Source organism: Buteo buteo, chromosome 8, assembly GCF_964188355.1.
Source record: "Buteo buteo chromosome 8, bButBut1.hap1.1, whole genome shotgun sequence".
Taxonomy (NCBI): Eukaryota; Metazoa; Chordata; class Aves; order Accipitriformes; family Accipitridae; genus Buteo; species Buteo buteo.
This window is the reverse complement of record NC_134178.1, coordinates 47,035,291-47,059,648: the sequence shown is the minus strand read 5'-3', so window position 1 is coordinate 47,059,648 and position 24,358 is coordinate 47,035,291. Positions and strand designations below refer to the sequence as shown.

The window sequence follows — 24,358 nt, the reverse complement described above, 5'->3', positions numbered from 1 at the left end:
CCATGCAGTGGGATGGGGGAGAGAATCAGGGAAAAAAGTAAAACTTGTGAGTTAAGAACAGTTTAATAGGACAGAAAGGAAAAAAATAATAATGATAATAATAATAATAAAATGGCAATAATATTAATAAAAGGATTGGAATATACAAAACAAATGATGCACAATACAATTGCTCACCACTTGCTGACCGATGTGCAGTTAGTCCCCGAACAGTGATCTGCACCCCTGCCACACTGGCCAAGTCCCCCCAGTTTATATACTGGGCATGACATCACATGGTATGGAATATCACTCTGGCCAGTTTGGGTCAGCTGTCCCAGCTGTGTCCCCTCCCAGATTCTTGTGCCCCTCCAGCTTTCTCGCTGGCTGGGCATGAGAAGCTGAAAAATCCCTGACTTAATATAAACACTACTTAGCAACAACTGAAAACGTCAGTGTGTTATCAACATTCTTCTCATACTAAATCCAAAACATAACACTATACCAGCGGCTAGAAAGAAAATTAACTCTATCCCAGCTGAAACGAGGACAAATATGTTAACAAAACACCCTAAGATACTCTGGCACACTCTTTCCAAATCCTTCAGCAAGGATTTTTGACTCTTTAAGAACCTCTAGTTGTTTCCACTTCCAACACAATCCCATTTTATGAGAGTAGGCTTCCTTCTCCCTACTTTCCCAGGTTAGTGTGAGTTTGCAGTAAATAGATTTTGTCTAAAGAGAATGAGCAATCACCAGCTGATGACATTTTGCTATTGAATGTGGAGGGCTGTGGGACTGACACAACTGATTCCATAACAGTATATCAGCTGACTATACTTTTCAGGGTGAAGTTTTACAATATAATATAATATGATCTAATGGCAGGCTGTGAAAACGGACAGACTTATTTTCTTCCCTCTGTTCTTGGACATGCTTTCCTGCTGCCCCTGTCATGATGGATCTAATGCTCTTGACTACAATGTTAAATTAGCTCAGACCATTGATTGAACAGAAATCTAACCCATCAAAACAATTAGTTTCCCATCAGCCCAGCTTGGTCACCTCTCAGACACATGATTGTTCAAACCCCATGAAAGGAAGAGAAAATTGTTTGGTAATACAGCTTCTTGCTAGGGACTGTTTTAAAGGCTGACCTTGTACAGGAGAGACAGACCAGCTGCAGGAATCAGGCTTCTGATGCTGAACATGAAGAAGGTTATCAGTACACTTTCTTACTAGAGATTTAGGAGAAGATAACAGGTGTTTCTGTGAAGGATAGTAAAGTTGATGATGAGAACCTTGATCAAACTAATGAACGCAGTGTCCAAACAGGTTGAAATTTCAGACTCTAATAGGAAGTGTATAGTGTTGGATCTGCATCAGCACCTTCTGAACCTAGATTGCAACAATGTGGTATGTTGATTGAGATCAGAGACCCAGCTAGGGCAGAAACTACAGTAGTAACAAAAACCTGCAATGACCTCCATATAGGCTGGACACATGTCACATTGGGATGTGAAGTATACGCAATTGGCGATTGTGGAATAGTCAGCCAGGAAGCCCACAAAAGGTTATGATTAGATACCACGCTAAACAATTCAACTTCTTAGTTGAAACCACTGCTTCACAGTGACCACAATGTGCTTGGAGTCAATACTCCTGTGGAAGCAATAAGGGTGAAAAATTCCACTAGAATGGATCAAACAGAAACCACATAAAAATGAAGAAGCCTTTTAATCAATTAAGAGACGTGACCAAAAAAATGAAACATTTCCAGAAGACATGGAGGTTACTGAAGGACACCACTAAAGAGAACAGGTCCACAGAGAAAGCCCTCAGTCCTTCTTTCATCTGCTTCAGATCCTTGCAAGGAGTGCTGTCCTCTGCCAGGATGCAGATGATATGCTCCCTAGAACCCTCTCTTTCTCCAGGGTGCAGAGGAAATGTGTGGTATGATCGGTCTTCCAAAGTTGCTGCATGAATAACCAGAAAAAAAACCAAGCCAGGACAAGCAAACTTCCAAATCCTACAGCTTATCCTGCTTCTCCCAGTACTCAGTGCAGAAAGATGGATCACAAGACAGGAAAACACCCACCCAGCTCCAAAACCTCCTGTTACGGCTGCCTTGTTGCTACATCCTGCAGCCATCTCTATGTATAGCTCTGGCAAGATAGCCAGGCGCACACCATTTCCCAAAGCCTTTGGCCCTGTCTTTCCCCAGGTCCTACCTGGGGAAAATGGCCAGTAGGCCAGCAAGACATGACAGCAGCCCTCACGGAGAGTGGATGGTTGGTTGGAAGAACAGCAGTTTTGTGTCAGAGGCTGTCTGGGAGGTGTTCCAGTGCAAGATGCAGATTCTGTCTAGTCAGGAGTGGCTCAGGCTGATCTTTTCCACTTGGATATAGGTGAAAGAAGTGCTATCATCTGGTTGGAGGTGGTACCAGGCATCCTTTGGGGAGTGCTGACCTCCTGCCTTCCCAGTGATATCTGCCTTTTATTTCCAGTGCAGCTCTGTGAGCAGAGCAGAAGCAAAATTCACAGCCAGGGCCAGACACTTCTGTGGACTGATACTGCTGAGGAAGGCATCCTGATAAAAATGACATTGCAGACCTGGTATCAGAACACAGATATTAAAGATGTTAATGCACTTCCAAGCAGATCTGAATGTGCAGCAGCTGATCTAGTAAAACGATCATGTTCCCCAGCATTCAAGACTATAGGTCAAGAGAGGACAGGGTTGTAATGATCAGTGTGGCAAAACTCAGTATGAAATTGTATAGATAGACGTGTCTGTCCAAGTGGTCCTGCCACAAGGTACGGTCGGATTGCCAGGGTGAAGGTCTCCTGCAGGAAGCCAACAGAGAACCTTCCTGTGCAAACCAAGGAGAGTACCCCATCCCTACAGAGACCTTAACTCCGTCCCATGGGTTTAGTGATGCGATTTTGAGCTGTTTCACTTGGAGGGAAAGAGAAGTTGGGTGAGGAACCTTCTGGCCAGCAGTGGTGGTGCCAGTGGTACCAGCAGTGCTGTATACGAGCAAGTTCTGTAGCCAGAGCTGTGGTCCCCATGGTACAGGGAAGCATTCTGTCCTCTGGGTCCCCTTCCCACCTTGAATAGGGCCCTCACTGATGAAGATGAGGTTGTAATCTGCCATGGCAAGGGTCAGCTGCATCTTCTTCACAGAGCAACAAGTCTTCAGCAGGTGGCACAGCTTGTCCCTCAGCATGATGGGTCTGAGGAGCCTGCGGACTTGTGTGAGGCCATGGTCCTTGTAGTGCCCCAAAGCCCGTGGACTGGGACATTTCTGTCCCTCTTCTGCTAAGTAAAAGTCCCCAACCCAGCCCAGCCCAGCCAGTGCACCTGGGAGAGAGGAACAACTCTCCCCCTGACACCAGGACAAGCAGCAGAGGGAGTGGGATTTGAAAAATACCACAAGGACCATCTCTGCTTTTTTTTGTTTTCTGACTGATCCCTATCAAAATATGCTATACACATAATACTACTTGTGGAATAGAGTATGCTGACTCTGATACAAATAGGCAAAAAATGAGTTACACTCCAGACCAAGGGCAGTGCCTGAACAAGATACCACAAATACTCTCAGTGATTTTTGCTGACTCTGAACACCAAATAATGCGCATGAGCAAGACTATGAGCAATGTTATTAAACGTACAAACATGGCATCCAAAAATCAGTAATTTCTCATAAACAATCTGAGTTGGCAGTTTACAGAACTTATTTCAGTTCTCAGGTTAAATGTAAGTTAGAATGGTTCCCATCATTTATCCTCTGCACCTTCTGTTTCATTGGCCTATTATCCCTCCACCACTCCTGACTTTGGTCAATAGCTTCTAATGTCGAGCTACAGCCACTCCCTGGATTCCTGTTCCAGGTTTAATATTTTTAGATGGCATGGACATTAAATGTCAGCCCTGGGACACAACACCATTTGTGGGGCACTTCCTGCACTTTCTTCTGCTCTCTTATCTTGTCCTGGGCTTGAAATACTAGGCTACCTGTCTCTTTGACATCTGGAGATTGTTGCTCCCTCATCGCCCTGGGGTACTTTTTGCACCTTTTTCCCCTTGTGACAGTCAAAATTGGCTCTTGCTGCTTTATTTTAATGAGTTGCACAGAAAAAAGACTTTCTGTAGCCTTCATGCCAGTGTGACCCAGTACTTCAACCTGGATGCACTTGACTCAATGCAGTTCTTCCCTTCCCCCAACACTTTCCTACAAGTCAAAGCAGGGGGCTGATAAAAGAGGGAGGGAGTCCAGTGAATGTCATGCTGACTGTCGCTATCATCCCTGTATCAGCAGCCAGTGATAACAGGAAAGGTTATTGCCGCAGGGGAATTGCTTTGCCCTCGTTTGTGATGGATTTATTATTCTGGCTGGCAAGAGAACTACTATCTTCCCTCTGTTTACCTCTGTCGTTATCTCCTATTACTACCAGAGATTGTTTTATGGGAAACAGGCGAGACCTCTCCTGTGCAGGAGGGTTAGGTGGTTTTTTCTGGGGATCTGCATTTGGATGGGGGAAGGAGAAGGAAAACAGGAAGCTTAGTCAAAACTGTACAAGATTTACTAGTATAACTTTGACAGTAAATAAGGTTTTTAAAAAATCTTTAATGGTGGTGATAACGTATGTTCTACAACTTTTATATTGATGTCATTTATCTCAGCTGAGACAGGACAGGACAAACTAGTACAGTCAGCAACTAGTCTTTGGCAACTATGGAGTTCATATAAGTAGTTTATAGCATTTGCTCTAATAATGGTGAAAGTCTGATATGTAAGCAAGACCCCAGTGTTACTGAGAAAAGGTTTATGGTTGCTTATGTCTCTGCTGCAATCGGCAAAGACAGTCCTTTCCTCATTTCTAGGTGTGTTCCTGACCCCTTTTCTAACATTCATGTGGCCGTGCATCAGCTGGAATGAAGAGCTGAGCTGGCTGAAAATTAATTTTTTGTTGCATCAAGCTTCTTGATCACTAGTTCCAGTACCTAACAAATTAGGACTGTCCTTTTCAACCAGTCTGCTCCTTAAGTAAAAGTCCCCTAAATCAGTGTTGCGATCACCCTCTCAGAGAGATCAATAGATTCTAGCCTCAAAGAAGTGAATTTTCAAGCATTTGAAAGTTGAACATGTATCAGGAAAATAAAATAAGTTATGTCTTTTCTTGCATACCTCTAATCCTAGCCATGACCTCCTGGGGATATCTGTCTACACTCATGGTCCCTTCTTCTTGTCCAATGCCAGCTCAAGCATACCTCTAACATGTCCTTGAAACCTTCCCTTTTCATCTCAGTCCAAATAATTTTGCTTCATAAGCCAATCTTCTTCCTAACCTTTCCAGCTATCACCACATTTTTTCCTAGTTGGCCATAGCTTACATAAGAGGCAGCGTTCTTCTCTTGAAATTATCCAAGTCCAATAGAAAACCAGGAGCCCTAGCACAGCCTGTGCCAGCCCAGTTCTACACAGCTCATCACTGCATTTTCTTTCCACCCTCACAATGTCAGTCACGCTGCCATGTAATTGCATGATTGGCAGCTTGAATGTGCAATTATTAATTTTACCTATGCAACAAGCAATCTACAGGGAGGAGGGGAGGAAAGGCACAAATTATCTACCATGCACTGCCTACCATCTCTCAAGAATGGTTTTAGCTGACAAAAAAACACAGGTCATGGTGCAGGTGACTTATTAGGGAACATTCACCATTTGGAATCAGAGCTCATCATCTCGATATACAGATAAAGACCCATTTCCCAGACAGCATGTAGATGCTCTGTCCTGGAATAATAACAAATTCACAAGCTTAGAAGCATCCCTAATAGGTGTTGAACACTGGGGATGAATCTGTATTTCCTAGATGTTCCTTAGCCTCTTCTGCTAAGACTGTCTTCAAGCTGATTACTACAGAGAATGTTTGTGATGCAACATTATTCCCCTAGAAAATAAGAAATCCACGGAACCCACTTCAAACAGTTCATTGAGTGTTTGTTAGTTCTTATTGACTTTAGCTGCTTTTGGATGCATAATACAGTTGTAAAAAGTTTTCTGCCTGACAGCAGTCTAATTTTACTTTTTATCTCTATTGTTTTTCTTTAACTTTTTGATACTTGTATACACATTGTGCCTATTTGATTTGCTCTCAGTTTATTCTAAGACAACACAATCAAAACACTACCCCACCAGTAAGACACCACTTCCTTTGGAAAGCCATTAAGCATATGCAAGGAAGAAATTATTTAGTAGAGGCTACAGGGTGCTGTAGGGTCAAGAGTCACTGAGGGAATTGGGGGTTGCAATTTAAGAAGAAGGGCAGCTGCAGGGGAGGAGCCATCCAAGCTGTGGAGGTGTGGAAACAATCTCCTAGGCAATGGAGTGTAAGCACAAAATTTTAGCAGCTCAGAAGGTCACCGAGTTAATTGCAAGCAAGGTTGCAGTGGGTAGGGGAGAGTTGTGTATAAACTATATATTTACTTCTGTGCTTCCTGACTTACACACTTGAAGTTTTCTCTACTTAAAAAAAATCAAATAATCTTATTTTTATTCTAGTAAAGACTGCTCTATTTTGAGTTTTGAAACCTGCTGGTCTTGACCAGAAAGCTCATCAGGACATCTAGTCAGATCCAGTTTAAAGTTCTGGATGAGTTGGGATCCATTTATAAAACCTAATTTTGCTGTGTTCTCTTTCATCTGATTGTCTGTGTCTTGCTCTTGCTGCTGGGTTTAAGTTCTCTCTGCTTGTTCTTTTTGCTCTCAACTCCAAACTGTGACCACATTGTGATGCAAAATAAGACAACCTCAAATTAACAAGTAATTTACCTTAGGTACCAGTATCAACATAGATACGGCTTTGTTTCATTTGATTTTGGGATGAATTCACAAAGTGCTCTGTGCAGACTGTCACAATTGGTTTGTTTCTTGAACTGGGACATAACCCTTCGTCTTTAAAGCTCCTTTTTTTTTTTTTTTTGCCAAGTCATGGCATATCATACTGTCATATCATGTCATACCACAATGTCATCATGTCATATCATGACCTGTTCAAGTTTCCTTCCAAGTTCATCTATTCCAACATCTACTTCAATGGCTCCCTCATGTCCCTGTAAGTATTTATCTGCTTCCCTTTGTGAGATCTATCTTTTTTTTTTCCATTCTGCCTCTCCTCTGGTAACATCATCATCTCCCTACTTCAGTTATCAAAAGCTGATGATTCTCAAAATCTGCCCCGTTTCTGTCAATTCTGCTCTATTCAGTCTAGTATTAGTCAGTACATGTCCTCTTGAATATCATCATATTATCTTGTTATTTCTCCATGATGAAAGCCCTTAAACTTTCTGGACTTGTCCTCTGAGAGTTCTCTGTCATCATCTTTCCATATTCAGCCTTGCTTACAATGTGCTCCTGCACAGCTTAAATGTCTGTCTTTTGCTACTGTTCAAGCCTTAGTCCATGGTCTATTTCTTTCTTTCACTATAAAAGCTGTCTTTTCACCCAGTCTCCCTCCCTCTTCCTAACCATTTGCACTGCATTCTTTCTCTCCCAAAGCTCCAATAGCCTCCTGTATCTCTTTGAAGCCTCCACGAGTTATCTTGTCTAATAAAATGTCCCATTCAAGCACCTTGTTCTCATCTAAAAGACATTGCCGTATCTTATATTTACTCAAGTCTTTTTCCTGCCTTTTCACACTTTTTTGCTCCATCTGAAGCTATTGCCTGAGGCAAAGTACACTTGCTGTGACTTCTTCCTGTCCTGCACCTCATGCCCTCATGTCCTTCTGTGCTTTGTCTCTTATTGCTTCTGTGTTTACCTCTTAGAGACCCTGTTACTATTAAGTAGTCCTCTTTTTGTCACCTTTCTCCTCTTCCTCCTTCAAAACTCGCCCTTTCCCTTTCACCTTTAAAGTTTCTTTTGTCTCATAGCCTATCCTTTATATTTTCTCCTTCACAGCCTTATGGACCTCTTGGACTGAGCTCTCTTAAGCACAGAATATTATTTTTTTCTTTATTCTTAAATGACTATTTTTCTATTCTACATGTATCGTTCTGCGTAACAGTAACTCTGCCCCCGCAAATTCAACTCCTTTCAGTCTAGGGTGGCAGAGGTCTCTGCATCGCCATCTGCTATAATGTCTGTGCATGCAGTGTTGGTGGCAGCTGAAAAAAAGACCTTATGTTTCGTTCCAGAGGAGGCTGCAGTCTGGTGGTGGGCTATAAGGTTTGTATACAGTGAGGTCATGAAGTGGTCTAGGATGAATCTGCTAGAGAAAAAAACAAACAAAAAGCTCTTACATAAGCAGAAGGCTCATAAGTTAGTATGATGTCTGATAATTGTGTGGGCAGGGCACAGGGAACAACATTAAGTGTGTCACTGTTGATTAACAGCACTGGGATTTCAGGTGATAAATCTCCTGGGACAGGACCATGAGAGAAGTGCAAGTCTTCAATCATCCCTCCCCCCATACTATCAGAGCTTTCACTATAAAGGCAGTAGGATGGGAAGGCTAGGAATTATGTTTCTGCATCCTGAAAAGCATTCAGGAGAGAAAAATGAAGGTCTGAGAGAAAACTGGGAAGAGGAGGGAGAAGGATAGATGGCTGACTGCAGAGGAGACCCATCTTGGGTGAGAGTTCTTCTAACTTCTATTCCTTTCTTCTTCCTCACCCAAGGCCCTGATTTGGGCTGTAGCTGTAGTTTCATCTGTCATGAAGATGTCCTGCTTGAAGGAAGTACCACAGAAACATGCTTTGGAGTCCCTCTAGGGCCTGTAATAGGCAAAGAAAAAAATGGTGTATGAGCAGGTTGTGTACCCTTCCTCTCATGGGCTGTGGGGCAGTCTAGAAACTTTTGTGAGCCCTTTCAAGAGGCTTAGGAGCACCTGAGGAGTCAAGCCATACGTACAGGTCATCTGTGCTTGTGACTAGTGCAAGATGGTTATTACATCTTCCTCTTTTTTTACATCTTCCTCCACTTCTGTGGTAGTCTTCTGAGTCGGTTGGTAACCTCTCAAGCAACAGAAGTACTACATTGCTGTGTTCTGGCAGAAGGGAAGAGCTAGGCCTAGGACAGATGAGCAATAAAGAAAATATATAAAGAACTGTGGCAGGAAATTACAGGAAAAGTGATAGGGGAGACTTGACAGCAGTTGCTGGGCAGCAGCAGTTCAGAAAGGCAGATCTTTTCAGGTTGTGCTCAGTGTTCTGTACTTTTGGGACTCTGCTGATCTGAAAACACGGACAAGACAATGGGTAGAGCTGGAACAATACCTTCCATTAGGTCAGCTGTGCCAGCTGGAAAAAGTGGGTCAGGTATTGGGTCTGCAAGTTCTTCTCTGAGTCTGAAACAGAAGCAGCAGATCTCAGAGCACATACAAGTTGAGAGTAGCTGCTTTGAATTTAACTAGACCAGTGTCAGTGAGGCTGTGACAAAAGATTACTGTGGAATAGAGAGGATGTTAATTGTGCCCAGAGAGGTGACAAAAGGCTTTCCTCCTAGGGGAAAGAGCAAGAGGGGTGATTTATGAGTTGTGGAGCATCATAAGATTAGTGTTCAGGACACAGGAAATAATGTGACAGAAATCCAGTATCTCTACAGGTGGCATATATTTTGTCATGTACTGGAATGGTGAATTTCAGTTCTCAGTCTTTTCCTTGGTAGACAATATCAGGGTGCAGAGATCAGAGGTAGAAAGATTGTTTGATGAGAAGTGCTGTCCCACTGGGAATGAGATAAATGCTAAGTCCTTAGAGTGTACACATGTACCACTATGTGTATAATGATTGTTCAGTTTCATCTGTACAGTTATCAGTCTCCCATTTGGTGCACTGGATGAGGTGTATTACATGTGATGGCGTGGGAGTTTTGTGGGTTGTCTTCCTCATGAGGATAGTAAAGGTTTCTTGTTCGAGTAGCATCTGGAGTCTTTTGGTGAATGTTGGCCTTGGGGTCCTTCATGCTTTTATAGATGAGGTGAGTGAGGCTGGGGACACTTTGGAGGCTGAGAGGGACAGTTCTTGGTAAAAACCTTTCAGGGGAGGATCATCTTATTTTAGGCTATAATTATATAATTATTTTCCATGGAAGTTCCACGACAGTATCATACAAGAGAGACGGTAGAGTTTGATTAGCTGGCAGTAGGGGGTTCTTTTTTACACTGAAGCAATTTCTGATGTGCTATTCTTGTGCCTCTTGAAAAACAAGAGCTAGAATAGTGCACATTTGGGTAAAGGTTCCCATTAGTTTTCTCCAGTGGCTGTGATGACTGTTCTCCTCCAGTAAATGTAATAGTAACTGAAGATCTGGTGCTGTATTATAGCTTTGATGTTTGCTGGGTCTTACTGTGGTTGGTCTTTAGGTTTTCTATATATGATGCACACATTCTATACAGTTTTTTATATTTTGTACACTGTATAGTATATGCTGTGCATCATTTTTTATGTAAGCCATAGTGACATTGGTCTTCCAAAAGCATCTCAATAGGTTGGGAACAGTGAATGCCTTTATGATGGAAATCTATGAGGGTATCCAAATGTTCTTCTCTGACTTCCTAGACACAGTCACTTAGAAACTCTTCCTTAAGGTGGTTCATTACAAGTTTTGTCCTACTGATGGGCCACAGTCTTCCTCCAGGAAACATGGCTTATTGACAGTAAAGTGAGTGCTGGTGAGAATGAAACAGATGAGCCTATATGTATTGAGGCAGCATTGATAGTGCTTTTGTAAATATTCAGAGCTTGCCTGGCCTGCTACCAGGTGTGGGTTGTACAGACTAACAATATCCATATGGATATTATTGCCAATGGGTACCCATATGGATATTGTTAGCAGAAACATTGGAAGAGGTGGAGAGGTGGTTTATGGAGGAAATCAAGTGTGTCTTCTTCTTGGAGACTGTCTTTGTACCCCACTCTCGAGGACCATGCAGACTGAGAAAAAGCAAAATGAGCCTCCAAGAGAAATGTTTTACAGGTGTCTGCAAATTGAGATTATGAGACTACTGTTCTGGACCCAAACGAAGGGTGTTTTGCCTCTCTCTCTCCCCCCCATCCTGCCTGTGAATCGCTTATCCTACAGTGTGAGAAGCTTGGAAATCATTATTCTGGAGAGCTGAGTGTGTACAAGAGGAGGAAGAATGAGTTAATAGCACCTCTTTAGTGACTGTGTCTGAGGCATGTGGGGTCTTTTCTTGTACACAATTTCTAGGATCTTGAACTCACTGCTCTTCATTGATTAATAGCCATCAAAAGACATATGGTTACAGGCAGCTCACTGACAGTACTGGGCGGTGTCTCTAGACCATGTTGCTGGAACATGCTTCTCATTCCTGTCCCTGGCTTGTAGCTCACTGGTGTTGGCTGAGCTTATTGCTTTTTTGCCTGGCTGAGAAACAAGTGGCAGAGTAGAGAGGAGAAGCTGTTGAATGGTCTAGCCTGTGGAAAAGTGAGCATCAAGAAGAATAAATTTCTGCATATACCCATAATTGAATACCCACAGAGCAGTTTGGTGACATTCTTCAAAAGCATAGACTGTTCCTCATGGGAAGGCTGAGATTAAGCTGTAACGCTCAGCAGTTTACAAGGATGCCTGACTTCTCCATTAGGGCTTGCTGCTTCTCCTTTGGACCATGGACTTGGAAGAATTGTCTTGGGATGCTGAGTGTCCATCTTGTTCTATCTCACCATAGCTCCTGGCATCTTTATGATTGTCACTCAGTCTTTGGACAGCTGGTATCTGGGGAGAGAACGAGGAAGACCACTGAATTTTGTTCTCATTGCAAATATGGCTTGCTTAGGATGGAGAGGTGTGAAAGAAGAGATTTCCTGGATAATAATTTCTGCTTCCTCCTGTCTGCTTTCTGTGTCTGTCCTTCTAGCTGTGTCTGTCTTACTGCCTTCTCTCCCCCCCCCCCGCCCTTCCCTCTCCTTCAGGAGTTCCCCTCTTCCCCACACCTGATATTCAATCCCAGCAGAGTTAGCACCTTTTGCTGAGATCAGACACGGCACTGGGGAATCATGTGGCAGAGGAAGGTTGCTATAAATATAGTTAAACCCTGCAGTCACTGCCTTTGAGCAGAAAGGGGAGCAAGGGAGAGAGGCACAAGGAGGAGGAGGAGGGGCAGAGAGAAAGTGGGTGTAGGAACAGGACAAGTCAGAGTGGTCTGAGGAGAGAAAGAAAGGAAGGAGGGAGCAGAAGAAAGTGTGGAGGCCATGCTCTTGGCCAGAACATGTGGTGGTTCTAGGTAAGGCCCAGAGTGGCAGCTCCATTACAACTGAGCGTCAGGAAGAGTAGAGGCATGGAGAGCTCAGAGACCATGACGCAGGAATCCAGATCGAAGTCAGCTTTGTGGGAGGGCACACCGCAATACGACTATGTCTGCTTTGAGAAATGCACCCGTTACGGGATACCTTTGGAGGCAGGACACGAGGCCGGGGGGACAGGGGACGACCTGCAATACCTGGAGAACTCCCTCAGCTACCCACAGGTAGGGCTGGATAACCGGGATGTTTGTGGCAGCACAGGTCTCCCTGGGATCACGTAGGCTCTTGGGGCTCCCAGGATGGTGCTGGTAGAGCACACCCCCCTGTCCCTTCCCAATCCTGCCAACTCTCCACTTTGCTTGCTGACTCCCAGGTCAGGCATTGACTTTCACGGTTGTACTTGCATCCAGGAGTGCTATCAGCATTTTGAGTCAGGGGTTGTTTTCATCTGCCATGGGCACAAAGAGAGTTAGAAGGGGCAAGCTGGGATGGGAAAAATCAACCAGACCATTAATGTGTTTGTAACAGCAAAGAGAAACTGCAGCTGCCTTCAGCTGCATAGTGGTATTAAGTAGAGCAGAAGAGTGAATAAAACCAAAGAGGACAGTGATGTATATAGATAGGTATCTGTCTGCACAGCTGTATAGAGGAAGTCAAGCAGAGCTCTGTTCTGGCTTTTCTCTGACCAAAAAGCAATTCATGGTCATAGATCCATACATGTATATTGCTAGTTTTGGTAGCTCTTAGGGGAGCTGTAAGTGAGAGAGTTTCTAACCCTTAAATTTGACCTGACTCTTGCTCTGGTTCATACAAGCAGCAGTTCAGAAAAATGCCTGGGACTTTGGTTATGGCTTCTTGTTCCATTACCCACTCTATCTCCTCTACCTCTCCTTTTGGGACAGCCTCCTGAAAAGGGGAGGTTTTACAGCAGAGTTCTGGTGTCTTATTACCTACCGCTCTGCTCAGACTAAGCTGACGTAAGAGGACTTTAGAGCAATGATGAGAAAGAGAGCATGTGAATGTGAAATTCATACAGAGAGGATGTTTCTCCTTACATGAATACAAATCCCCTTACATGAATACTTAAGTGAATAATTGGGCAATGAGGGAGGGGATGCATTCATCATTTCCAGGAGACTTTTGTGATTTACTGATAGGGAAAAAGCCACATTTGCCACCAAGAAAATCTCTTCCAGTAGATAAGTATCCCAGTGAGGACTATATGTGACACATTGCAAAAGATCACAGAATCAGTTCCATGGCCATATTCAGGAATTTCTCTTCTGAAACTGTCTAAACCACCTGAGAGTTCGCAAATGTCTCCTACACTATACTTTTCCAAAACCACTCCCTGGCTGATTTGGAAGCAGCAGCACAAACAGGAAGGCGTCTGGACAGAGGTCTGACTGGAGCAGTTTATGCTTTATTTACACTAATGCAAGGCAATGGCTTGGCTGCAGCAGCCATGCTAACAGGGTGAGCATGGGGTGGGATGGGATGGAGAGGTATGTGCGCCCAGCTGGAGCAATGCCTAGGGCTGGAGAGCTGAGGTGCCTTCAGGGAATGCACCTTGTGCTGCACAAACCGTTAGTGAGCTGGGGGTGGGGGGAGCTGAGCGATGCAAACTGTTTCTCCAGTAAAGCACATCCATGCACAAAACCATCCCAGTTCCTGTGTATCCACCCAATATGCTAGTCTCACACATCTAAAACCACTCTCACAAGCAGGCGCGGATGACACAGTGAGGCAATACAACCCACCTCCATGCTCTTGCTCCCTGGCACTGGAGTGTCTTTGTTCCCAGCTCCAGAGGCATACTGGTCAATGCATGTAGACAGACAACCTCATGCACAAACACGCAGGCCATCAAATGCGTTCCCATGCACAGCTTCAGGCAGTATGTCCCCCCAAGCAAGTATTCATTTGTGAACACAATTTGCAACCTAAAAAACAGGCAGCCATGTTTATAGATTTACTGACAAATATGCCCTAGAAATACTTTTACATAAACAGTCACGTACACATGTGCATGCATGTTTATATATGAAACTTTGTATGCAGACATATTCTGGCAAAACCAGGCTTGCTGTGCATGTGTATATTTTGCTAGCCATTCACGCACATGCAGATAAAGTATAAATATGTATGCTAATGTACACCTTGTACAAACATGCAGACTTACGTTATTAGCATGAAAAACAACCTGCTGCGCATGTTTTCATCCATTTCCATGCAGAGTAACCATTAAGATTTCTTTCCCCACTGTCATGTGAAAAAACAGTTGGCAGAGAGAGATTTTGATTCTACTGTGCCCTTTTCTTTTGCTAGCTGTTGCCTTCTGTTCTGTATGTAGGTTGGAAGCTATTTCAGACTGGCTCTGTGATTTGGTTGGGTTTACTCAGGCCCCAGAACAGTGAAATCTTGGTCCTTGGCCTGGGACCTTCAGGTAATTGATGGTCAAAACCCATATAGTGGTTAATAGATAATAAAATAATAATAGTAGTAGGATAATAATAGTAATATATACATACTTTTGGACAATTAAGATAACAGTAGATATATGATAGATGATGTAATATACTTTGATAAAAATATACATTCTCATACACTGTAGGATTTTGTATTGTTTTCTTTCTGCATGAGATAGCAGCTACAGCTGGTGAAGTATCTAGAAGCTGTGTTATTCATGACTATAGAAAGGGTGTTCATGGCAGAGAGCTCACTCAGCAACACACAGATGGGTGTAGTGGGAGGGATGTGTAATAAGTAATTAGGCAATGCAGTAATATAGAATAGCAGGCCCACTGGAAGATGTAGGTGGAAGGGGCCTCTGGAGGTCTCTAGCCCAAGCCCCTGCTCACAGCAGGGCTGACTCCAAACGTAGGTCAGGTTGTCCAGGGCCTTGTCCAGGCACATTCTGAACATCTGCAGGACAGAAGATTCCCCAGCCCCTCTGGGTTCCTGTGCTGAACCACCCTCAAGACGGGGTGGATGGGGACATGTTTTCCTTTCGCACTGAATTCCCTTTCTTGCAAGTTAAGCCTTTTTCCTTTTGTCTTTCACCGTGCCCCGCCAAGAAGTCTCGCTCTGATGTTTCCCTCCAACCCCCCTCTCCCTTCAGGTGGTGGGACTGCTGTTAGATCTCCCCTTTGCCTTCTGTTCTTCAGGAAGAACTATTATTTTGTTGCTGTCCCCCACCCTTCACATGTGCCTCATTGGCTCTGTGTCTAAGCAGTTGAGCCTAGACTTCTCACTGACATTTAAATTTACTTATGAAGTGAGTTTGGGGACATTTCATCTTTGAGACCAAATATGGCTACTCTTTTGTGATCCATCAGAAAAAAAAACCCTAAGGAAGATCATTTCAGGAATAGCAGGATGACTACAAGGTGGTAGTGAGAGGGACGAGCAGTAGAGCCCAAGGCTGCCTCAAGGGCCAGGAGCAGCAGATTAAAAACAATATGCACTGGCCGTGCTGGGGGAAGATATTTTGTTTTGGGTTTGTGTGGCACAGGTTTTTTTGGTAGCAGGAGAGGGGCCGCAGGGCCGGCTCCTGTCAGAAGCTGCTCGAAGCTTCCCGGGCTCCAAGCCGGACCGGCCTCTGGCCCAGGCCGAGCCCCTCAGTGAGAGTGGTAACACCTGTGGGAGAACAGATTTAAGAGCGGAACCCCCACTGAGTCGGGGGATTGGAATGTGAGAGGAACTTCTCTGTGGATACCGAGGTCAGTGAAGGAGGAGAAGCAGGAGCGCCTGAGGAGGCTGATGCCCCCGCAGCCCGTGGTGAGGCAGCAGGCTGTTGTTCCCCCCCCAGCCCATGGAGGGGAGTGGAGGCCCCCCAAGATGGCCGGGACTCCATGGGAAAGCCCGCCCTGGAGCAGTCTGTGACTGAAGGACTGCAGCCCGTGGAAGGGACCCACACCAGAGCAGTCTGTGAGGAACTGCAGCCCGCGGGAAGGACTCACACTGGAGAAGTTGGTGAAGGGCTGTCTCCCGTGGGAGGGACGAACCCCACAGCGGAGCGGGGGCCGAGTGCGGAGTCCTCCTCCCGCTGAGGAGGAAGGAGCGGCAGAGACAAGGTGTGAGGAACCGGCCCCAATCCCCATTCCCCGTCCCCCTGTGCCACTGGAGGAAGGAGGTGGAGAGAACCGGGAGTGGGGCTGAGGCGGGAAGGAGGGAGGGCTGCGGGGAAGGTGTTCTCAGGTTGGGTTTTACTCCCCAATATCCTTGTTTTGTTTTGATTGGTAGTAAGTTAAATTGATTTTGTTCCTTCCCCGAGTTGAGCCTGTCTTTTGCCCGTGACCTGTGGGGAGTGATCCCTCCCTGTCCTTGTCTGGACCCACGAGCCTGCCGTTATATTTTCTCCTCATCCCACCGTGTCCTGGGTGGGGGGGGCAGTGGGCTAGCGGCTGCCCGGTGCTTTGTTACCGGCTGGGCTGAAGCCAGGACAGATTTCAGGACTGGCGTATGCTGTGGGGCACATATGGTTCTGCCTGAGTGGCATGGGAAATAGCCTAGGCTTTGGATGGTGAGAGGAGGGCAGTTTTATGCAGGTGCTGAGTTCTCAGAAAATAGCTCCCAGAAAAGGCTTGAGATTGTGGTGCTGTACATATTTTCTACTGAGATTCTGTGCAGCTTTTCCTCCATTACTCAAGCAATGAAACCTCCCCATCTTTTTTGGAAAGGCAAACCCTGCTGGTTTACAGTTAAACATTAATAAATGCTTCCTCTCTGAAAATGAACTTTATCCTGGTTGTGTGTTCTCCCTGGATTTTTTTGGGGTTCCCCCCTCACCACCACCTTTAGTGGTATATAAATAAATGTGTGTGTGTGTGTGTATATATATATATATATGGGGGTGGGTGGGTCCCCCTTTATACCCTCAGCTGGTTTTGCACCATTATCATGGTCTCAGCATGTAGCCAAGCTAGACATGATAGTACCTTTTCTGGCTCAACCCTTTAGGTGGTAATTGATATCTTTCAAAATTCTCTCCAGTTTTTCTGCTGCTCAGAAAATTTTTGTTTCTTGTGTTAGAGCAGGAGCATCAGCAGAAGGATCGGTTTAAGTCCTATTGTGTTATATTTTTAGTTTTACGTGTCTTCTAATGGAGTGGATATTTCTTGCCTAACCTAATTTTGCTTTAAGGTCATCCTATGATTTCCAGATTCTTTCTGTGTCCCACAATCTCCTACCATTTTAAATACTGCCAGAGTTCTGGAGAAGCAAAGCACATGTATGAAGCATTCTTTGAGTTGAGACTAACTTGTTCTTCAGGCGAGAACCTTCATTTTTGTGTCTGGAGACCAACTCCTTTTTTCCCCACATCCTGAGTGCACCATTTTCCAGCCAGATAGAAGCAGTGAACTAGGATACCATATGAGGACTTTTACCATTCATGCTATTATACTGTCATGCTGTTCCATCTGGGCAGATGGAAGACTCTAATTTGAACATCATACTTCGCACAGGTTTGAGTTCATAGTTTGGATTAAGCTGTATTTGATATAAACCCATCCCTTGTGACCATGTAAAGGCAATGAAACATTAGCTGAGGTGATGTGAAGATGCATTTGTCTAAAATCTGCTAGTACTTTGCATTTCTGGCTGAAACAGACACAGTGAGAGAAAAAAGGAGCAGCCTGCTATTTAGGACTGGATTCCATATATGATAGCTTACCTTGTACATGAAATTCTTCAGCCTGATGTTTCACTGTCCTGTCTGTATTATGGGGGTCAGAGCATGGCCATTCCTCACTGCAAAGAATCTGCATTAATTTGCCTAGAGTGTATTGCTAATCCTGTGGTTAACAATTACATTAAATTTGTCAGCTTCCAAAACAGTGATGAATGGAAGAATGCTTTCAGATGTTCAGATAGGATCAATTTGTTTAAGAGGCAGCAGGTAAGCCATCTTAAGAGCAGGATGATTTAAAAAAGCCTAGATGTGTGTTCTGTGATAAAACACTAGGGTGTTCAAAGGGGGTTATTGCACATGGCTCAAGTGTCTCTTGAGGAATATATGCAAATGAATAAACTACTTAGGACCTTCAGTCATACTTGTTATGTAGAAATATGAATTGGTAGAGCACTGAAACAGCTGCTGAGAGAAGCTGGGGAATTTCCACCCTTAGAGATGTTTAGGAGTTGCCTGGACAAGGTCTTGAGCAGACTGGTCTGGCTCTGCAGTTCACATGCTGTGAGCAAAGGCTTGGACTTGAAACCTCCAGAGGTGCCTTCCAGTGTAAATCTTTCTGTGAGTCCCTGAATCTCTTTAATCTCAAGGGAATAGGAGCAACATCTCCTGTGCCCCTTTGAAAGGAGGAGCTGTCAACTAGAAATGTCTCCTAAGCATGTGGTAGTGCTTTATGTCTCTCATCTGTCTTGTCATTCTCCAGCTGAAGTGTCTGATTTTGCTCATCAAAACATTGCTCACTTGCCTCTTGCCACTCAGAAAATCTTGGAGAACCAGATATTGGGCTGGGGAGGAAGCAAAGGGTCACCTTCCTGCAGGTGGGAAGTGCCAAGATCACAGGCCGTGCATTGGGTGGTAAAGCCAAAGCTGGTTCATAGAAGGACATGTGTGGAGGAGAGGCTTATTCTCTGCTTCTCAAATGCACACCTTCCCCACCTGTACTCTGGAATAGTGAGGTAGGATAGCTGCTCTTCAGGGAATCTGATAAACAAACATGGGGATGCAGTCAGGATCCTTCAAGCTCGCTTGTTGTTGACAAGGTGGCACAGCTGCCAAGTTTACTACAGATTCATGTATGAAATGTCATTGGTAAGTGCGTGTAGTTAGTTGTGAATTGCATATAACCAGCTGCATTTCAAGATTGGTATCTGAAGACAAAGACTAGATTGAGTAGTTAGGAAATTCAGAGGAACTGGAGATACATGAGGACTTAGCATGATGATTTTGGTAAATAATGAGAGGAGGTGTGCAGTACCCTGTGATATTTCTGAGCTGATGCTGCTTCTTTTCCTCCGCAGACACCACCAGTGGCCGTGTGCCCTGTTAAGCATTCCTTGGCAGCAAGAGGAACAGATGCAGGACATTCCTGCAGCCTGTTTGATAGTGTAATACCTCTCGAAACCTTCAGAGATGTTTTACAGTGCTGCTGAAATCTGTAAGACAGCCCTGAGGGTGGCAGCCTCATGTGAACTATTTTGACCTTCTCTTGTACCTCCAAAAAGCCTGCTCAATCTCTTCAGACCACAGCCAGCTCTTTCTCAGGATTTTAGAAAGCAATTAATATTCTGTGACCTTATTTTGTACCCCCAAAAAGGAGATGAAAAGATTTTGGAGAGACTGGAGAGAGGCACCCAGAAAGGAAAAAGGAAAAAAGAAGATGAGCTGCATCTGTCTGAGAGTTTCTGTGTCTGTGTCTCCTGCTTGGGTACATTTGGGTCTGCACCTCAGACTGTTAGTAGATCTGCCTTTTCATCTTTAATACTATTTGTGAAGGATTTCCTTTTGATATCTCTTGCTTTCTGCTCCTCTAGCTTTATGGCCAATACACAGACCAGATAACTGACTTTGCAGAGAAGGAAGCAGCAAAACTACTGAATAAGAAGCGGGCCCAAAAGAACAATGAAAGACCCCTGAAACGCGAGAGTCAAGTAGAGATCAAAGAAGAGCACTATTCCAAATGTCAAGGTAGGGACAATTCATCTTTCATTATCCTATGACCAGATATTGGGTAGGCAAGCCAGAGGGATGGAATTTAAGCAAGGCAAAAAAGACAAGAAAATTGTGACTGGGAAGAAGCAGGGAAGGAAGGAAAAGGAATCATGGTGGATCAAAAAGACTTTCTCACGCGAGCTTTCATCCTAGGAAGAGCCAAGACCTGTTTGGAAAAAAGACCAGACCGAAGTTAAGAATTTTTTCCATAACAGGTCTCTAACAGCAGAAAAAGGACTTTCTTGTATCAGATTTTTGCTGCTAGTGCACAAGATGTTAAATTCTGCCCCATGTGTAAGAGAGGGATGGGTACCAGTCCTTCAACACAAAGCCTGTGATTCTTCCAAATAAATCCTTATTGTAGCCAGTTCTCAGCATAGGAGAAGAGAGATGAGACAGACACAGGCTTCATCTATGTTCCCTCAGTTTTTCTGGTTCGCTCTTCCCTCCGCAGACTGTGCTAGACGCATCCAGAAATACGTCACCAAGAAGCTTGGAGAGGACTGGATTTTCTTGGTTCTGTTGGGTCTGGTCATGGCGTTGGTGAGCTGGGGAATGGATTATGCCAGTGCGAAGAGCCTACAGGGTGGGTCCCATTCAGGTGTTGCAAAAAGCACACGGTAAATGATATGAACATTTTACAAACCCCAGTGACCAAAGTTCCCCCTCCTTTAACATGGGTGTCCATCCTCACCCCTTGCTGCCTGGGAAGTGTAAAGTACTTGCAACATAGTAGAGAAAAAGTTAACTGGGGAGAGGTTCTTTAAAGGGATGGCAGGGAAAAAATTGGAAGCAGGTAGAAGCAAAGGATATGTGTATGATGAGTCATAGACAAACCATTATTTTGACTGCCTTTCCCTCCTGCTCCCTTGAGTACGTAGGGCACAGGGAAGTGGTACTGTGGTCCTTCCTATTATACTGGTTCCCATCCGCCCCAGGAATATTGAGCACGTGGGGGATGGGGAGGGGAAGGAGCTCTTAGATGCCCTCCTGGCACTGTTTCTGCTTTTTACCTCATTATTGTTCTATCCAATTTTTATTTATACAGTGCCCTGCAGTTTCCTGCTACCTGGCCACATAGTGCTCTCTCCTTCGGTTCTCTTCACAAAAATCTCCTGACCACTGTCTTATAACCCTTCCCTCCATTTTTCCTGTGGTCCCTCTCCCCTTTGCCAGCTATAACAATTACAAGATCTTCCAGTCCCCCTGTGCCCCGCCGTGGTGCACACACAACATTGCCCACATCCTGTTAACTGCACTGTTCCTTTCTCCTTACCCTCCGTGTCCCAATCCTGGGCTGCACACACGCCCCAACCCTTTCCTCTCAGAGGTCTTGGCTTCTGATGTCCGCCACACACTGCAGTTCCTCAAAGCTCCCAATATTCCTTCAGCCCAACGTTCCTCCCTCTAAAGCTTCCCCATCTACCAGGTGTCTGCCTCACCCTCCCAGTCTCAGAGAGCCCCTGTCCCTTATACTCCCTGCAGCTGAGTGCTTTGGGCTTTTTTCTTTCCCTCCACCAAGTCTCAGCCTCCTGCTGTGTGAAGAGCCAGCTCGGGCAAAGAAGTTGCAGTTCAGTTTGGATTCTTGGCAGTTCGTGCTGTTGTACCTGGCTGAGCAATGGTACCACTGCTGTTTTAACAGTTGGCACAGCTCCCTTCATGCTGCTGCTCTGAAAGGCAAATCATAATCCGAGCTTTTAAGGTAGTTCTTGTGAAGGAACAATTTTTCATGTGATTGAGATGGAGGAGAGGGCACTAGCTATTGATGGACCAGTTTATCATCCTTCAGGACCCAAATAAGGCCCTCAGGCTGCCAGATGAAAAGACCCTGGACAGTGATTCATCCTCAACACTGCATGTAACACACCTCTTCTTACACCACATTTGGGCACAGGTATTAATAGGGTCTAAGAACAGAGAGCCACTTCTATCTGTTCCTGCAGAATGCCCATTTTATCTGGGAACTTGTACTCAAAATGTAACAAGGCTTGTCTTAGAAAATGAGGACTTTAGGATAGCATTTCTCAGGGAGATTTAGTATGGGCAGATTTAGCAAGTGTGTGATTCTCTGATGTCTACCAACCTGTTCGGAGCAGCTGTAGTGACTGACAACTTCTTTGTTTGCCTACAGCCTACAAGTGGATGTACAGAGAGCTGCACCCGAACATTCCTATGCAGTATCTGGCGTGGGTCACATACCCACTTGTTCTTATTCTGTTTGCGGCCATTTTCTGCCACCTCGTCTCTCCGCAGGCTGTTGGTGAGGGCAGAAGGCATGGCAAGATCTGTTTCTGTCTGTCTTGTTTCTGTCTGTTTCTTCTTCCATTTGCCTGCAGGTTTTGTTCATCCCCTGCTCTGCTGTTGTTTTCAGGGTCTGGGATCCCAGAGCTCAAGACCATTATGAGAGGAGTGGTCCTCAAGGAATATCTCACTCTCAAAGCTTTTGTGGCCAAAGTTGTGGCCCTCACAGCTGGGCTTGGAAGTGGCATGCCTGTGGGGAAAGAGGTAAATATTGCTGTTTTCATGTGCAGTAGTGGCCAGGGTCTGGGAGGTGGAAGGGGTTGTCTGTGAAAGAAGAGTCTGTAAGTGTTTTCTTTCTTTTGCCACCATTCCTCTTCTCAAAGCTCTGCTCTTTCCAGCAGCATTTATCTTCTCTTGGCCATTTTCCTTTCACTTTGAAAGGCTTGATAGGGAAAACATCAAAGAACTGAAGTCAGGTGTTCTCTGGGGGGGGGGGGGGGGGGCGGGGGGAGAAGATTGGAGGACTGGCTGAGATGGCCAGAGAGAAATTGAGATCTGCAATGGCTAAGTGGCTGTCGGTAACCAGAGGGTAACCCTCTCTGATTTTTCTCCTTCTCTTGCAGGGTCCTTTTGTGCATATTGCCAGTATCTGTGCTGCAGTACTCAGCAAATTCATGTCAATCTTCTGTGGTGTGTATGAGGTAAGGCACATGTCTCTGCATACAGCTTTTCCACAGGTTGAACTCCTAAGACACTTAGGATAGTTTTGGTAGGCCACAAAACACAGAGGAAACATGGATTGAAGTTCACTGTACTGCTATAGAGCAGTAAAATACAAGCGAAAGAAAATGATAGTGGGAGGCCAGATATACAGTTAAGTAACTGTGCAGGACCACCAATGTTACCTACCAATTACACAGAGGCTGGTTAGGAATATGCATTTGACAAGTTTTCAGTATCATGATGCTGATACCTTTGCACTGTGATCGTTGTCTGTATAAAAAAGTAGCTGCAGACAAAGATCAATTTGTCTTTAAGCCAAATTTATACAGCATTGCTAATTATAGACACTGACACTGCCTCTAGGCTTTTGCTGTCACAGAACAGCCTCTGCAGGCTGATCACTGTATTGACTAGTTGTATAAAAAAAAGTCTTATTAACTGCATATATAGCTAAATGTAGGAACTGCTTTACATACAGGCTCTTAGCAGAAACTGGCTGTGTAATACAACAATGGGCGGTGCTGTTCTACTTGAGTAGATCCTGTCTGTGCGTAAGGACCAGATGTCACTGCTGAAGACCAGCTGACAGTACTAAAGTGTGTAGAGCCTGCTATTTGTAATAGCAATGGCTGAATCTGCTGCTGGCTGTTGCTTTATTTCATTGTTCTGGATCCTAACCCCTTGGCTTTGCTCCCTCTAACCCCAGCATGCCCTTCTCTGGCTGCACTCTCTGTTCCAGAATGTGCATAGGCAGTTCGACCTCCTGGTGCCGGCTTGCGCAGTTGGAGTTGGATGTTGCTTCGGGGCTCCTCTTGGAGGCAAGTGTCTTCCTATATGTGACATTTAATGTACAACTCATTTAGCCTCTTGCTGTGAGATTTCCTGCTCTCAGGAAAGGTTCTCCACGGATACCTCTCTGCTCTAGCAACACGAGTTCTTTGTTTTTGCTTGTAACTGGTGGCAGTGAAAGAAAAGGAAGATTATAGGAAAAGTGACGCCTATTGACGTGCTGATTTCTAATGATGCAGCTTGTTCAGTCCCTGCCTGCTGTGGACATTGTTCAAACTGGAGAGCACCAAGGGCTGTCCAGAAAATCAGTAAGGATCAAGCAGAGAACAGAAGTTAAAAAAAACCTTCATGTAAGGAGTAGCAACATCTAAGGGCAGAAGGTGATGGCAAGTATGACAGGAAGCAATAATGTGAACAGGAGACTACTATATGAATACTTCATCAGTGGACTGGAGAACAGAAATATCAGTGTGCAAAGTTTTGGGGTCCTCATATAGAAGAGATGCAAAGGGCCAGTAAGATGGTTGGGAGGTTGGAGTAATGGTTATGAGGAGAAGCTGAGGAAGCTGTGTTTGCTCAGCCTAAAGGAGAAAACACTAAAGGGGGATGGTCTGCCTGATGTCATCAACCACTTAAAGAGGGATTTTAGTGAAGATTGATCCAGGCTC

The 24,358-nt window shown here is 44.7% G+C and overlaps 2 protein-coding genes across 10 annotated transcripts in view; one reads left to right on the top strand and one right to left on the bottom strand.

The window, feature by feature from the left end:
- The window catches only part of CLCN1 (chloride voltage-gated channel 1), a 64,048-nt gene that overhangs the window by 10,337 nt on the left and 29,353 nt on the right, over window positions 1–24,358 (top strand). For 7 of the 9 annotated variants that reach the window (XR_012651414.1, XR_012651415.1, XM_075034611.1 and 4 more), the window contains exons 1-6: window positions 12,076–12,480; window positions 19,760–19,913; window positions 20,392–20,523; window positions 22,069–22,197; window positions 22,309–22,442; window positions 22,802–22,879. Coding sequence is in view for 7 of the 9 variants with exons in the window: in XM_075034611.1 (XP_074890712.1) it covers window positions 12,292–12,480; window positions 19,760–19,913; window positions 20,392–20,523; window positions 22,069–22,197; window positions 22,309–22,442; window positions 22,802–22,879 (816 nt within the window). In the remaining 2 variants the exon portion in view is untranslated. Of the gene's footprint in view, window positions 1–12,075; window positions 12,481–19,759; window positions 19,914–20,391; window positions 20,524–22,068; window positions 22,211–22,308; window positions 22,443–22,801; window positions 22,880–24,358 lie in introns of those variants that run through there. The other 2 variants (XM_075034613.1, XM_075034612.1) reach the window with 2 other exon arrangements.
- The window catches only part of FAM131B (family with sequence similarity 131 member B), a 90,622-nt gene continuing 67,605 nt past the window's right edge, over window positions 1,342–24,358 (bottom strand). Inside the window, exon 9 of the mRNA XM_075034618.1 lies at window positions 1,342–2,592. The gene's annotated coding sequence lies outside the window, so the exon portion shown is untranslated. The remainder of the gene's footprint in view (window positions 2,593–24,358) is intronic.